This window comes from Lates calcarifer, linkage group LG24 (genome assembly GCF_001640805.2).
Source record: "Lates calcarifer isolate ASB-BC8 linkage group LG24, TLL_Latcal_v3, whole genome shotgun sequence".
NCBI classification, from domain to species: domain Eukaryota; kingdom Metazoa; phylum Chordata; class Actinopteri; family Centropomidae; genus Lates; species Lates calcarifer.
Window position 1 is genome coordinate 4,404,404 of NC_066856.1, and position 12,650 is coordinate 4,417,053.

At 39.1% G+C, this 12,650-nt stretch overlaps 1 protein-coding gene across 1 annotated transcript in view; it reads left to right on the top strand.

Moving 5' to 3' along the window:
- si:dkey-225n22.4 (collagen alpha-1(XXI) chain) overlaps nucleotides 1-12,650 on the top strand; it is a 61,638-nt gene continuing 48,988 nt past the window's right edge. Inside the window, exons 1-9 of the mRNA XM_018673613.2 lie at nucleotides 1-129; nucleotides 7,633-7,750; nucleotides 7,985-8,121; nucleotides 8,343-8,462; nucleotides 9,108-9,224; nucleotides 9,361-9,547; nucleotides 9,794-9,959; nucleotides 10,089-10,311; nucleotides 12,136-12,309. Coding sequence (XP_018529129.2) covers nucleotides 7,669-7,750; nucleotides 7,985-8,121; nucleotides 8,343-8,462; nucleotides 9,108-9,224; nucleotides 9,361-9,547; nucleotides 9,794-9,959; nucleotides 10,089-10,311; nucleotides 12,136-12,309 — 1,206 coding nt within the window. The 5' untranslated portion in view covers nucleotides 1-129; nucleotides 7,633-7,668. The remainder of the gene's footprint in view (nucleotides 130-7,632; nucleotides 7,751-7,984; nucleotides 8,122-8,342; nucleotides 8,463-9,107; nucleotides 9,225-9,360; nucleotides 9,548-9,793; nucleotides 9,960-10,088; nucleotides 10,312-12,135; nucleotides 12,310-12,650) is intronic.

Genomic DNA, 12,650 nt, shown 5'->3' on the forward strand with positions numbered 1-12,650 from the left:
CTGACACTCCCACCACTCCCTCTGCCAACCAGAGGGAGGACTGTCACTACCAAGTCAGGACTTCACTCTTCACTTTCTCTCCCAGTAAAGTGGCATTCATCACTGGCTTCTTGCAGCTCAAAGAGAAAGGTAAGGCCTTGTCATCATCTTTACAGTGTGTGTTATGTGGAGGGACTTTTTGGAGGGTAAGGCTGTCTAATCAGAGTACTCAGTGTTTGATGTGTCTAATCAGGCTGAGATGTATATGTATGTATGTATATGCTGTACAAATCAGTACCAAAGTGGTGCGTTAGTTAGCTATCTCCTAGAAATTGTAAGTGATCTCTGTTCATGTTGGTGGTTGTTTGTTAGTCTGGTGGTTGTAGTTTCATTCACTACTTAATCTGTGGCTGTATACATACGGTATCTATGCGTATATACATTTATCATCACTGTTTTTTGGTACTCTTCTCCAAACTCGATGTTACCATGGCATGGGTTTGGTTTGGCTACAAGTGACCAGCCATCAGGACAATGAGAAGACAAGCTAAATATACAGTATAACTACATACATCAACCTCTGTGATTATGGGTCAGCAAGGTCCTCTGCTTTAGTGCAAAGCACCAGTCTCTCTCTCTCTCTCTCACTGTGTCTCTTGGCATTTCAAAGTTATGCTGTTAGTTGAGTCTGTAGCCTGAAATAACTTTCTCTTCCATTCTAATTACTGTATGTACAACTACAGAATGAATTGGAAATGACGGAGAAGGTGTGTGGGATGGTTTTCAAGATAGTTAAGGGATAGTACATCAGTTTTTGGTTTGAGATATACAGTTTCATCTTAGAAAGACCATTTCATTGCTGGATGTCAGACATGTATAGTCTCCAGAAGTAGGCCATTACTGTCATCAACAAGCATCAACAGCTCAAATACTTTGGTCACTGTAGTTATTTTGAGTTATTCGTGCCTTTACATAACTCAAAACAGGACTATGTTGGTAGGGTTTAAAAGAAGAAAATTAAAATCTTCCTCCTACAAAGGAATAATACATACATTTGCTCGGTTCAGATACAGCTTTTCTTGGTCTGGTATGACCAGTTGTTAATGGTGACAAAAGTTGGCTGTTTAGATAGTTATTGCTATTTAACTGACATTACTAAGTCAGTTATATGACTTTTCTTTACTTAAGCTGTTTTCTAGGATTCAGCTTTAAACTTTAATTGTCAACAGAAGTTACTTAACCTCACTTTAATACTTACATTTAAGCAACCATTCCCATGGTTCTTTAGAGTGACATTACAGTCTCCTCATTAGTCATTGCATTGATTTTTTTGTCTCTGCAGTGATAAGCGATAAGTCACGTGTCTTGTACGTCATGATTTATTGACTGTGTTGCATTTTGTTGCTTTTGTTGATCCATCAACCTTTTTTCTGATATTTAGATTTTTTTCCCTCAAATTTCCATATGCACAAACTGAAAATGCACATGAAAACAGATGGCTGAAAAAGTGCTCTCTGTCAATCATTTTCCAAACCAAATACCATATTACTGATCTTTTTAAACTCATCTTTCAAACAGACTTTGGGGTCCTTTAATTTTACAACAGAAATTCCTCAAATTTATTTTTGTCGGTTTTATTAGTTTTTAATCACAATAAGTGGAAGGCTTTGTGAGTCAGCTTGCACTTTAAACTGAATGACTATGTAATGATAATGACCACACTGTATGATAAAATGCAATTTGATTTCATATCACACTGTAATGAATGGAAGGCATTGACTGGAAAGTTGTAAAAATCAAATTCACAATCTAAAAAAACATACAAAACATGCTTTGGAAAATGATCAGTAGTTATTTAGAGTATATGTAAATGACAGTAAACAGGTTTCGACATGCAAAACACTGGTCTTTTAAATAAGATATTTAATTAAAATGAACTCCAGTACTTAACCACATTGACAAACTAATATCCTGACCCTACATCTCTTAATTTATTGCAGTGACCAAATAACATTCTCTGTCATCAGTCTGAAATGTAACAGATACAAGCATGTTAGGAATATATGACAGTACTGGAATGTCTCTCTGCAGTCATCTTTGTTTCATAAACCAAGTAAAGGCGCTGAGCAATCCCAACATCTGTGCACAAGGAATGTTCTGTGATGCTGAAGCCAGTGGAGGTGGTTGATGTGGTTGGTATACTGCACTTTTAGTTTGCCAAATGTAGAGTGAGGTTTGAAGGAATTCAGGTTCAGTACCCACCTATCCACACTGTGTGTCTGTAATAACTAATGTGCTTTAAAATGAAAGAGTGAGGCAGTGAGGCAAGGATGTATAGATGGATCTGAGGAATGAAAAAAAAAAAAAAAAAACGAACTGTGTGAAAAGTGCATTTTTTCGAGGATCCTGGTAGAGACACTTTTAGAAATAGTGAAACACATAAACCATTCTCCACTGGCAGGCTGCCTCAGTGTTATTCACTGCGGCCTCACAGCCGTAAGTTTTGACTCCTGGTCCTTCTGTGTTCGCCTGTTTTTTTTTTTTTTGTTTTTTTTTTTTGTTTGTTTGTTTGTTTGTTTGTTTGTTTGTTTTTCCTGATGAAACTGATAGATTTGTCCTAAAAGAAACACCTGTTTGTACTAATTTTGACCACTACAGAATTGTTACAAAGCCTTTCTGCTCCATGTTCTTTTGCATCCTATCAGGGCTGCACAGGCTTAGCTGCCTTTTGAAGAACATGGCAGTATACAGTATTTGACAGAAAGCTGCAGTGTTTGGATCTGTAGCTGAAGCTCTGGTCTCCTCCATGAATAGAACTGCCAAACAAAAGAGCTTCCTTATAGCTGTGCTTGTTCTCTTTTATTCCAACAAGTCATAAAAATTAAACAATTACATGATTGCCTTTAAAAATAACCTATATTATTTATCTGATCTGACATCCCAATTGGCACTAACAATTTTCCCATAACTGTTACAAATCACAGTCATATGAATGTTTCCTGATCTGTCACCACTATGGTTAATGTTTGGTGAGGTTTATACAATAAAACTACCTGGTTATTGTTAAGGAAAGAATGTGGTTGTGGTTATGAGAAACCAAAGCTGACTGTTGGTACAAGACAAGAAATGAGTAGTGGTCTCCCTCATCAAAGTCACACTTTGTTGTTGTTGGTTATTAAACAGGTCATATGTAGGAACTCAAACAATAACTGATATATGAGGTTGCTGTGGTCACTCGTGGTTTACACATGTATGTGTTAGAGAGTGTGGTGGTGCTTATGATGTGTTGTTGCAGGATTGCTGTGTAGGAGGCTGGGAGGGTATCATCACAGTATACCCAGTGTTGTACTGGTCATTGGGCATACTATGAAAAATTCTGGTGGGGTGCTGTCGGTGGGCCAGTGGACCATCAAAAAAAACCATTAAGTATAAAGTCTTTACCAGTGTTGTGTTGAAGTCTGCTTCCCTGGTGAAATGTGTTTCCTGTACATTTACCAGAACCTAACCTTACCTTAACCCTAACCACAGGGTGGTGGGGTTCTAAACACAGTCCGATGGGGGGAAAGACTTTGATAAAAAACTGACCCTCTCTGTGTGCCTGTCGTTCAGGGTGCACATCAGTGTGCTCTTGGACTGTGTCATATGTAGTGTAGACTATATAGCATATATCTGTGTATCACACCACTGGTGTGTGTATATGTGTGACTGAATTCAATCTGAGGGGGCATACTTAGAATCTTAGAACTGCAGTTTTAAATCCAACTTAATATTATAGCAGCTGACATCAGTGATTTTCAGTGACATGTGCTGCCTTTATGAGATTCCAATACATACACCTTTTTCACAGCAGACATTTTGACTTGCCATAGCAGGGAAAACACAGGTGTTAGCCTACTAATAATAATGATAGCTCTGTTCCACTTAGGCGTGCCATTAAACCATGCCAGTGAGCCAGCATAGACAGAACAGAGGTTTGTGTAAACTGTAGCACTAAAGAAAAGCAGTTTTGGTTCTGGACTGCGTCTAGTATATGGAGAGAATGACAGTAAATTCTACCATGAACCTCGAAGCCATCAGCAATGTTATTAATTATACCTATGTTTGACAAGTTGAAATGTCTGCTGAAAGAAAGGTCTGTTGTGACAAAAAAGTGTTTTTTGCCTTGAGCTATGTAATCCTCAGTACTCACTGTTGTTACTTTCTTTAAGTGGAAAAAACAAATTATATGTATTTGCTTAGCTGTGTTATTTCTATCTCCCTGTTAAAATAGCATGTCATCTCTTTTCTATCTGACTGCTTAACTGTAAAACTTGGTCTCCTATATAGTTAGCCAGGCTAAGCGACTGAGCACATTGATTCTACCGTAAACTGTTACAGCTTTCTTCATGTTCCCTTAAGTTAGTTTAAGTATCCCATGTGCAGCTAATTAGATTACCTTTTACATTAGAGACCCTCCTAGGTGTTTTCATTGATTCTTGCTGATTAAACTGCTGCCTGGGCCGAGGTTGAGCGAAATGGAAAGAAAGCTAAAGAATTATAAATTTGTAGGTCTACCACAGGCCAGCAAAACTAATAGGAGGATCAGAAAGATCATTCAATCACAGTCTACATACATCCACACAGTCCTAAAAAGAGGTCTTATCAGGTACCATAAGTGAAAACAACTGTATGGGTGAACCCAGGACCTACAACAAGAAAAAGAGCAAAACAGCAGCAAAACAAAAAGGAAAGGAAAGGAAGGAAAAGAAAGAAAGGAAAATAAAGGAACACATGAACACACCTGTTTTACCCAAACTAAAGGGTAACAGCAGAGGACAAAGACAAATGGGTTTGTACAAAGGTTTGATAGTTTTGGGTAAATCTAAAGGTCAAGCTAAATGCCAGTCATTTCAAAGTCATTGTCAATAATCACACCACTGCTTCAAGCTGTTAGCTACTGCAGGTGGTCCAGGAATCCTCTCTGGATCTCTATCACAATCTTATATGTGGCTTGTTGGGGTTGCCCTAATTCAATAACCTGGATACACTCAGCTGTGCTAAATAAAGTTCCCAGTGTGCTGTTACAGTGGCTATTTGCCCACTTTAAAGCAGCTGCTATCAAAATTTCACTTTCACCACATGGAACCCAGCAGGTACCCACACAGTCAACCCACACAGACCCATGTTACTGAACACATATGGGTCTCATATAGTCCACATTTAGCTCTTGTGGGGCCCTAACAGTTTACCCATTTCAAGAGCATGACCCACTTGTCACTCATGTTGCCCACATTTAATTCACATGGGATGCACATGTGCATGTTGACTGGGCACTGAGAAAATGTGATGCCTTTATTCAGTAACTTACATAGCTATTAGCTATATTAATTTTATAATATTGGTATCAGTTAATATATTTTCTACAAACAGGAAATTGTACTGAACAGATTCTGTGCTACTAGTTTAATCTATTTTTTCAGTCATGTTGAAATGCACACTGCAATGTTGATTTTATTCTGACCAATTGTTTTGGGGTGAAAAACCACAAGTCACAAGTGGAAGTACATTGTTAAAATATGATTCCATAGTAGTGAGCCAAACGCAGTAAGAGAATGAGACTTACGGGAGCTGGGAGGAGACTTTGTAGAAGAAAGGTTGTGGTAGCTATACTCTCTTCAGCTCACTGATCCTCCCCTGTCTTTAAAGCCCGTGCCAGCACACTGTAGCCCTCTCTGCCATGTTTATATTTCTGTTTTCCCATCCCAGCATAGTGCTCACGTTGTTATTTTCTCTGGCCCAGTCGTGTGGTTGGTGGAACCATGTTTGCGCTGCAAAATGAACACAGGGAGAGCTCCACAGAAAACACACTACTAGACCATATGTTGCATGGCACAACATGAAAACTCGCAAAAGCATTTTACGGGGAAGAGGAGGAGGAGAGAAGGACAGTGGGGACAGTGGAGAGGAAAAGAGAGAGATGTGGTGATTTCACAAGGCAGTCAAATCTCATTCTCAAGCCATATATCATATATGTGCCCACGCAACATTACAACAGTCTATTCATTGGACTTTTTATTGACTGTTGGAAAGAGTCTCCAATTTGCAGATACAAGCTTTAGCTCTAGCTTTTCATTGTTTGGACATGATATGGACACACACACACACAAAAGTGCTATAAGTATATTGCACTTATGCAGAAGTGCACTGTCTTAACAAGTCGTAACTACACACTGGCATTACTGTTAAAGGTGCATGGTAGTGCAACTGAACAGATCATCAGGTGTAACACACATAAGTCTATGAAATGTATATTCATCCTTTAAAGATACTTTACGCTCCAGAAGTCCCATTTTTAAAGTTTGGGATTCTGTTTTTACACATATGAACAAACAAAATTAGGATTCGATTTTGAGTCATTGTTCTGTGTATTCACTGTTGCACCTGTCAGGCATTTGATGTTGCCAATCAGACATGCAGAGGTGGATAGGAGAGTGACAACTACAGAGGCCTCATCTTCAAAGTAGCAACACTTGGCTGAGTGACTTATATGCATTTATTTCAGCTTTAGTACGTAACTGCATTGAATCAAAGCGTCAGATGTTTCTCTTGTTCCTTAGTCCTTACAACTGTTCTCTCACTTGTTGGCCAGCATTCATTCTTGTTCTTGCACTCCCGCTCTTTTATTATCTCACTAATTGTAGACTCGTCAGGAGGTCAAACTACAACTACAACAGGAAAGGTTCTAAGAGATGTTCGCTGCAGTTAAAATATTGATTCTAAGAGCAACCACTCCTTGCTCATGCTGCAAATGAATGACACACTACACAAGGTGTAGCAGCTATGAAGTTTGTGTTTGACAAATCAGCAGTGACCTGCACTGCAAATTCCTCTTTATCGGGCCTGGGTCACTAGAAACCTGACTCCCATGTAGGGACATTTTTAGGGGCTAGGAACAATGGCTGAAGAAATAAGAATCTAGAATTCAAAACCCTTGTTCCTAAGCTCAAAAAGCAGAGGTTCCTGCTGTGGAAATGACTTTAAGTCCCACTAGTGACCTCTTGAGGATATAATATTAATTACATTCCATATCACCACTTACTTACTTACTTACTGTTGTAATGGACAAAGAAAGTACTGACAATTTCACCCCACGACAAGAGAGGCTAAAATATATATATATATTTTATCTTTAGGGTGGTCTTTGAGGAAAGGTTATAGGTCAACAGAGTCAAAATACTTTATCCTCTTTGAAAGATGAATATGCTTAACCATGTCATTTGTTCAGTGAGGACATTGCATGTGGATAGTGTTGAAAAGTTAGATACTCCAACAAGCAAAAGCTGAAGGTTGCAGTGAAGACCTGGGAGAGCGTCACCAGGGAGGATAAAAACCATTGGGTGTTTTCTGTGGGTCAAAAACTGAAACAAAAAATGATTGTTTGGCTTCATGTTTATCTGTCTAGTTAGTTTAAACCCCTAAAATTTCATACAAGAGACACTCATACCTCTGACTCTACATTGTTTATGCCTCAATGTCCATTCACTGCTACTTCATGTCTGAAAATAGCAAAGCACCTCTGCAGCAGCACCACAGCATGCATGTGAGCCAAATCTGTATTTTTTATGCGTCAACTTTTTTTTTTTTGAGTAGTTTGTGTTTTCATATCTGATTTAGCCAGGTTCAGCTGGCGGACAGCTCTCCTGCAGAGCCATGTTGCTTTGGTCGGTGTGGAGTGCAATATTGCTACTGACCCCGCTGGAAGCTGCAGAGGAGGACGGTGACGTCCGGGCAGGTAGGGATGCCTGACAAACTGAAACCTGTAAAAACACAAGCAAGTGGCCACATATTATATACCCAGCATGACTCTTTGGCTGCAGCCTCAGTTAAATATGGATGAGATATTTACATAAATTAGATTACAGCAACATTTTACTTCTTAATCTGCAGTCTCAAAATGTAACAGGAAATTTAGTTTTGTATCAGTTTTAATTTTTAAGACAATTCTCTTGTATGTATGTGTATATAGGCTGCAGCACAGCTGTAAATGACCTGGTGTATATTGTTGATGGCTCATGGAGTGTTGGGTTCTCTGACTTTGATACGGCCAAGCAGTGGCTTATCAACATCACCAGCCAATTTGACATCAGCTCCCACTACACACAGGTACTGTAAACCTTATTATACTGTTATGTACTGAACATGAATTTCAATGCACAGACTATATCTGTGCAGTTTGTTCTAATCGCATTTTCAAACTTCAATTTACCTTTCAATTGAGGCTGTAAATTATATTTAAATCAAACTACAGTATCTGATTTTACTAGGATTATTGAAGTTGCTAGCTTCAATAAATCTTGCATTTTGCCCTGTTGTGTATGCTGTAGGTGGCTGTGATCCAGTACAGTGACACACCTCGTCTGGAGATTCCTCTGGGGAAGCACCAGGGAGGAGCAGAGCTAATACAGGCCATACAGAGCATCACCTATTTGGGAGGAAACACACAGGTAGGACAACATATTTTCTCTTTACATTTCTGTTATGACCAGGTTGCTGTTCTTGTGACTCCTGCTGGTTGATTGGGACACCTGCATGCAGAAGGGTGATGGTAGAATACAGAACAGAACAGCCTTTACTCCAAAAATGTACTATAAAATGCCCCATAAAAATCTTGACTACTTCCAGTACTCCATCCAAAAACAAGAAAGAAATAAAGTGGAGCAGGCTGAGGCTGGTTATGGAGAGGCAGACTACAATTAGGCATAGTCCACAAGCGCCAGCATTTGCTCACCACAGGTGCATCTGTTGCAACATGACCACGCAGCAACACCACAAGCACAGAAATGGTCAATAAACATACAGGCACGCTGAGCTTTACATCACACGTGCTTTTCAAATTGTAAACATGTATCCTTCTCTTTGAATGACATATTTTACATATTGGTAAACAGTTTGTCTGTTGTATTCTGTAGTAATCTACCTCTGCAGTACTCGATTTTCCCATGGAGATTTTAAAAAGTTTTTTATGTGTTTATATAATTTAATTTGCACTTTGTGATGCAGTGGTCAGTGGCTGAGAACTGGTGAATAGGCCAGTTCACACATGTGATCCCTAACAAAATCATGGTGTTTTTCATTCAACTGTTCTGCAGACTGGACGGGCCATCAAGTTTGCCGTGGACCACGTCTTCCCCTCATCCCAGAGGGCCAGCCAAGTTAAGAACCGAATTGCTGTGGTGGTCACTGATGGAAAATCTCAGGATGATGTGGTAAATATCACACTGACATATTCCATTACATCTCTTTCATTCATCCCACTGTATCTGAAAAATTGTATAGTTGTGATGTTGTTCTTTCAGTATAAACATTCTGTCAATCTACCTTTACTGGCCTATGTTTCTTTAGGTGGATGCCAGTATGGAGGCAAGAGCTCAGGGCATTACAGTATTTGCAGTTGGAGTTGGTAACGAGATCACCACCTCAGAGCTGGTATCCATCGCCAATAAACCATCATCCACCTATGTCCTGTATGCTGAAGATTACACCACCATAGACCGTATCCGAGACTCCATGGAACAGAAGCTATGTGAAGGTCAGAATATTACATTTACCTATCTGCATGTCTTGTTTATCAGGGTTTTTCTCAGTTCTCCTGGAGGGATGCTAAGCTCTAACTTTTGCTGTAGTTTGCCAGCCTTGCCATTGTTAAATAGCAGTGTTATTTCTTGATACTTAATGCTGTCTACAAATGGGGTAGTGTTTACCGTCAGAACTTAAATGATTCTTTTGAGTGTTTGATTAGTGGTTAGCTGTCTGAATATATGACTCTTTTTTTCAGAGTCTGTATGTCCGACACGAATCCCAGTGGCATCTCGTGATGAGAAAGGCTTTGAGCTGATGGCGGGCATGAACATTCAGATGAAGGCCAAGAAGATCCCTGGCTCTCTGGTTACAGAGGCAGCATACGCCCTCACCGCCTCCACAGACATTACTGAGAATACCAGGTAACATAGAGTCTAAAGACTCTAATGAAGTTCTTTAAAAAATCTAATGTTTCACATTTTTTCCTTTTGTGCATTTTGTTTGATCAATTATTGTTCTTATTCAGTTATTTTACTTCATTTTTATGCTAGGGAGATTTTCCCAGAAGGTCTCCCTCCATCCTATGTGTTTGTGGCCACCCTGCGTCTAACAGGGTCTTCTAGCAAGCTGACCTTTGACCTTTGGAGGGTGCTGTCAAAAGATAAGGAGATCCAGGCTGCAGTGACACTGAGTGGGAAAGATAAAACTGTCACCTTCACCACTACTGGTATAACACAAAAGGAGCAAAGAGTCATCTTTAAAGCTGGCTTTCAGGTTTGTGTTAGGATTGAGTTTCATATCCATACCTGATCAATATGGGAAGAATTTCTCACTTGGCTACTTGCCTCTTGGCTGGGCTTTGATTTCCAAGCACTGAAAAATGCTCTTTTTCCAATATGCTCAAGTGTCTGATATCTCTCTGTCAGTTAGTCAATATAGAGTAATTCAAGAAACATGAGTGCACCTCTGCCACTGAACACAGCTACAAACACTCTCTAAGCCTGTACAAGAAGACAAGAACTCAAACCAAAATTAACATCATCTGTGCATGTTAAATAAAAGCATTGCTTATCTACAAGTCAGAGATGTTTATTTGCACAGCTGAGAATTGATATTCTACTTCTAGCATAAAATTGAGGAAAACAGAATGTGTGAGCTGTGTTGTCTGGGGTGGGGGTAGAAAGTGAGTTTTATTTTTTTAAATACAGTATTTGTTCATAATACAGTGATTTTAAAATGTCAGTTTTCTGTGACATGGCTTGAAAAAAATCCTGAAATATTTGGATGTGCAGGTGATCAATAATTGGAAAGGTTTTGATTTGTATACATTTTGTCTTAAAAGCCTGGCAAAGAATGGAAGTTGGGATATTACGTTAGTATTTATTGTGATTTCTTCAGTGTTTCACAGTGCATGGTCTCCCAGCAATTAATTTATTTGTTGGAGACACAAATGTCTTGAAATCTGATTTTAAAAATGACTCAGATTGGTTTTACTTGTGTATTTATATTTAAATCTTATTGTATTTTGGACTTTTTCTCGTATTGTTTGCTGCTTAAACTTGCAGTGTTAATGATTTGTCAATGGTGATTATATCCCAAGTATATTATTATATGGTAAACATAAATATTACAACAGTGTAGGCATATTGGTTAATATAAAGAGCACACTGTGCTGTGCTACCACTTGTTATTTTCCCGTGGTGACACTGAAAGAACATATTGTGTTGTAAGTGTGTCTCTTTCAATCTTGGGTTTCCCTTCATGTTGGTTGTTGTGAATGAACCTGACTGGGATGACTTGCAGAGAGCCAAGCTAGCAGTTGTTTAAACATCATCCCCTGTTCAGTTCAATACACAGCTGAACCAGTGAAGATATAATGTGATGGAAGCCAGGAGGAGGCTCAAAGAAAATGTTTCCTGCTCTAAACCACTGTATTTCCCCTGTGGAAACTAGTTGGTGGATGTGTAGCTCTTGGAGAGCATGCCTCTGTTTCCATGGCAGCACAAGGTAATAATACATCCTGCTGGACATACCAGGTTGTTTTTTCCAAAAGGCACCCACCACCCTCTATCCTAACACACACACCTAGACTGTAGCAAGGAGAAGGTTGCAATTATATTCAATTTGTGTTTGCACATGTTTGATTTGATTTGGTTTGATGTGGCACAAGGTAGAAGCCTGTGATTTGTCATTTGGAAATGATGGCTGTGGCGCAGTCCCAATGAAACAATAGCTGCTCTGTCCCTCTCTTTCTGTATGGTTTTAGCCTTTCAGAAAAAAAAAACTGTGATGGAAAAAGGAAGGAGTTCTTAGTCGTAATACCTCGCTGGTCATAACTATTTGTGGAGCATTTAGGGAACACAGATTTTTGGCTTCAGTGACAAAGTTAGATTAGATGAAACACATGCACACACAAGACTGCCAACAGAAATGGAAGGCTGAGTGAAAGAAGATTTGACAAGTTAATAATTGTTTTCACATCCAACTTTGCTCATGAATGGAAGCTTGAACAAAGATGTTTTTTAGTCTCATAAATGAATACACTCTCAGTCAATGTATCCTTATAATTCAGATAACCATATTTGTGCCTTCTTTTAGACTCTGTATGATGGAAAATGGCATCAGCTCAAACTTCTAGTGAGGCCACGCCAGGTCACCAGTTTCCTTGACGATCAACTGATCCAGGAAGTCATTTTGGAACCAGTGGAGCCCATTTACATCAATGGGGAGACACAGGTGGCTAAGAGGAGAGGAATGCGCATCACTGTGCCTGTGAGTATGAATAATGCAGCTGAGAGGTCCAAGTGCTCTGAATTTATTTAGACACAAGGTGCAGGTGATTGCCTGATTGAAGTAGTAGATGATTTGAGAGGACTGAGCAGAATAAAGTGGTAAAAGCTAGTAGGAAAAACTGAAACAGAAGTCTAAATGTTATGTTGTTGACATTTGGTTCAGTACATTCAAACACTGAATGAATTAATTTAACATATTTCAATAATGGGACTATGCAGTAGTTGTAGTAAATAGACAAATAGCACACACTTCTCTGCATACGGAATGAAGTGATCATTTCCAATGATATTCAATTTACTGGCAGGCAGATTTAATGTGTG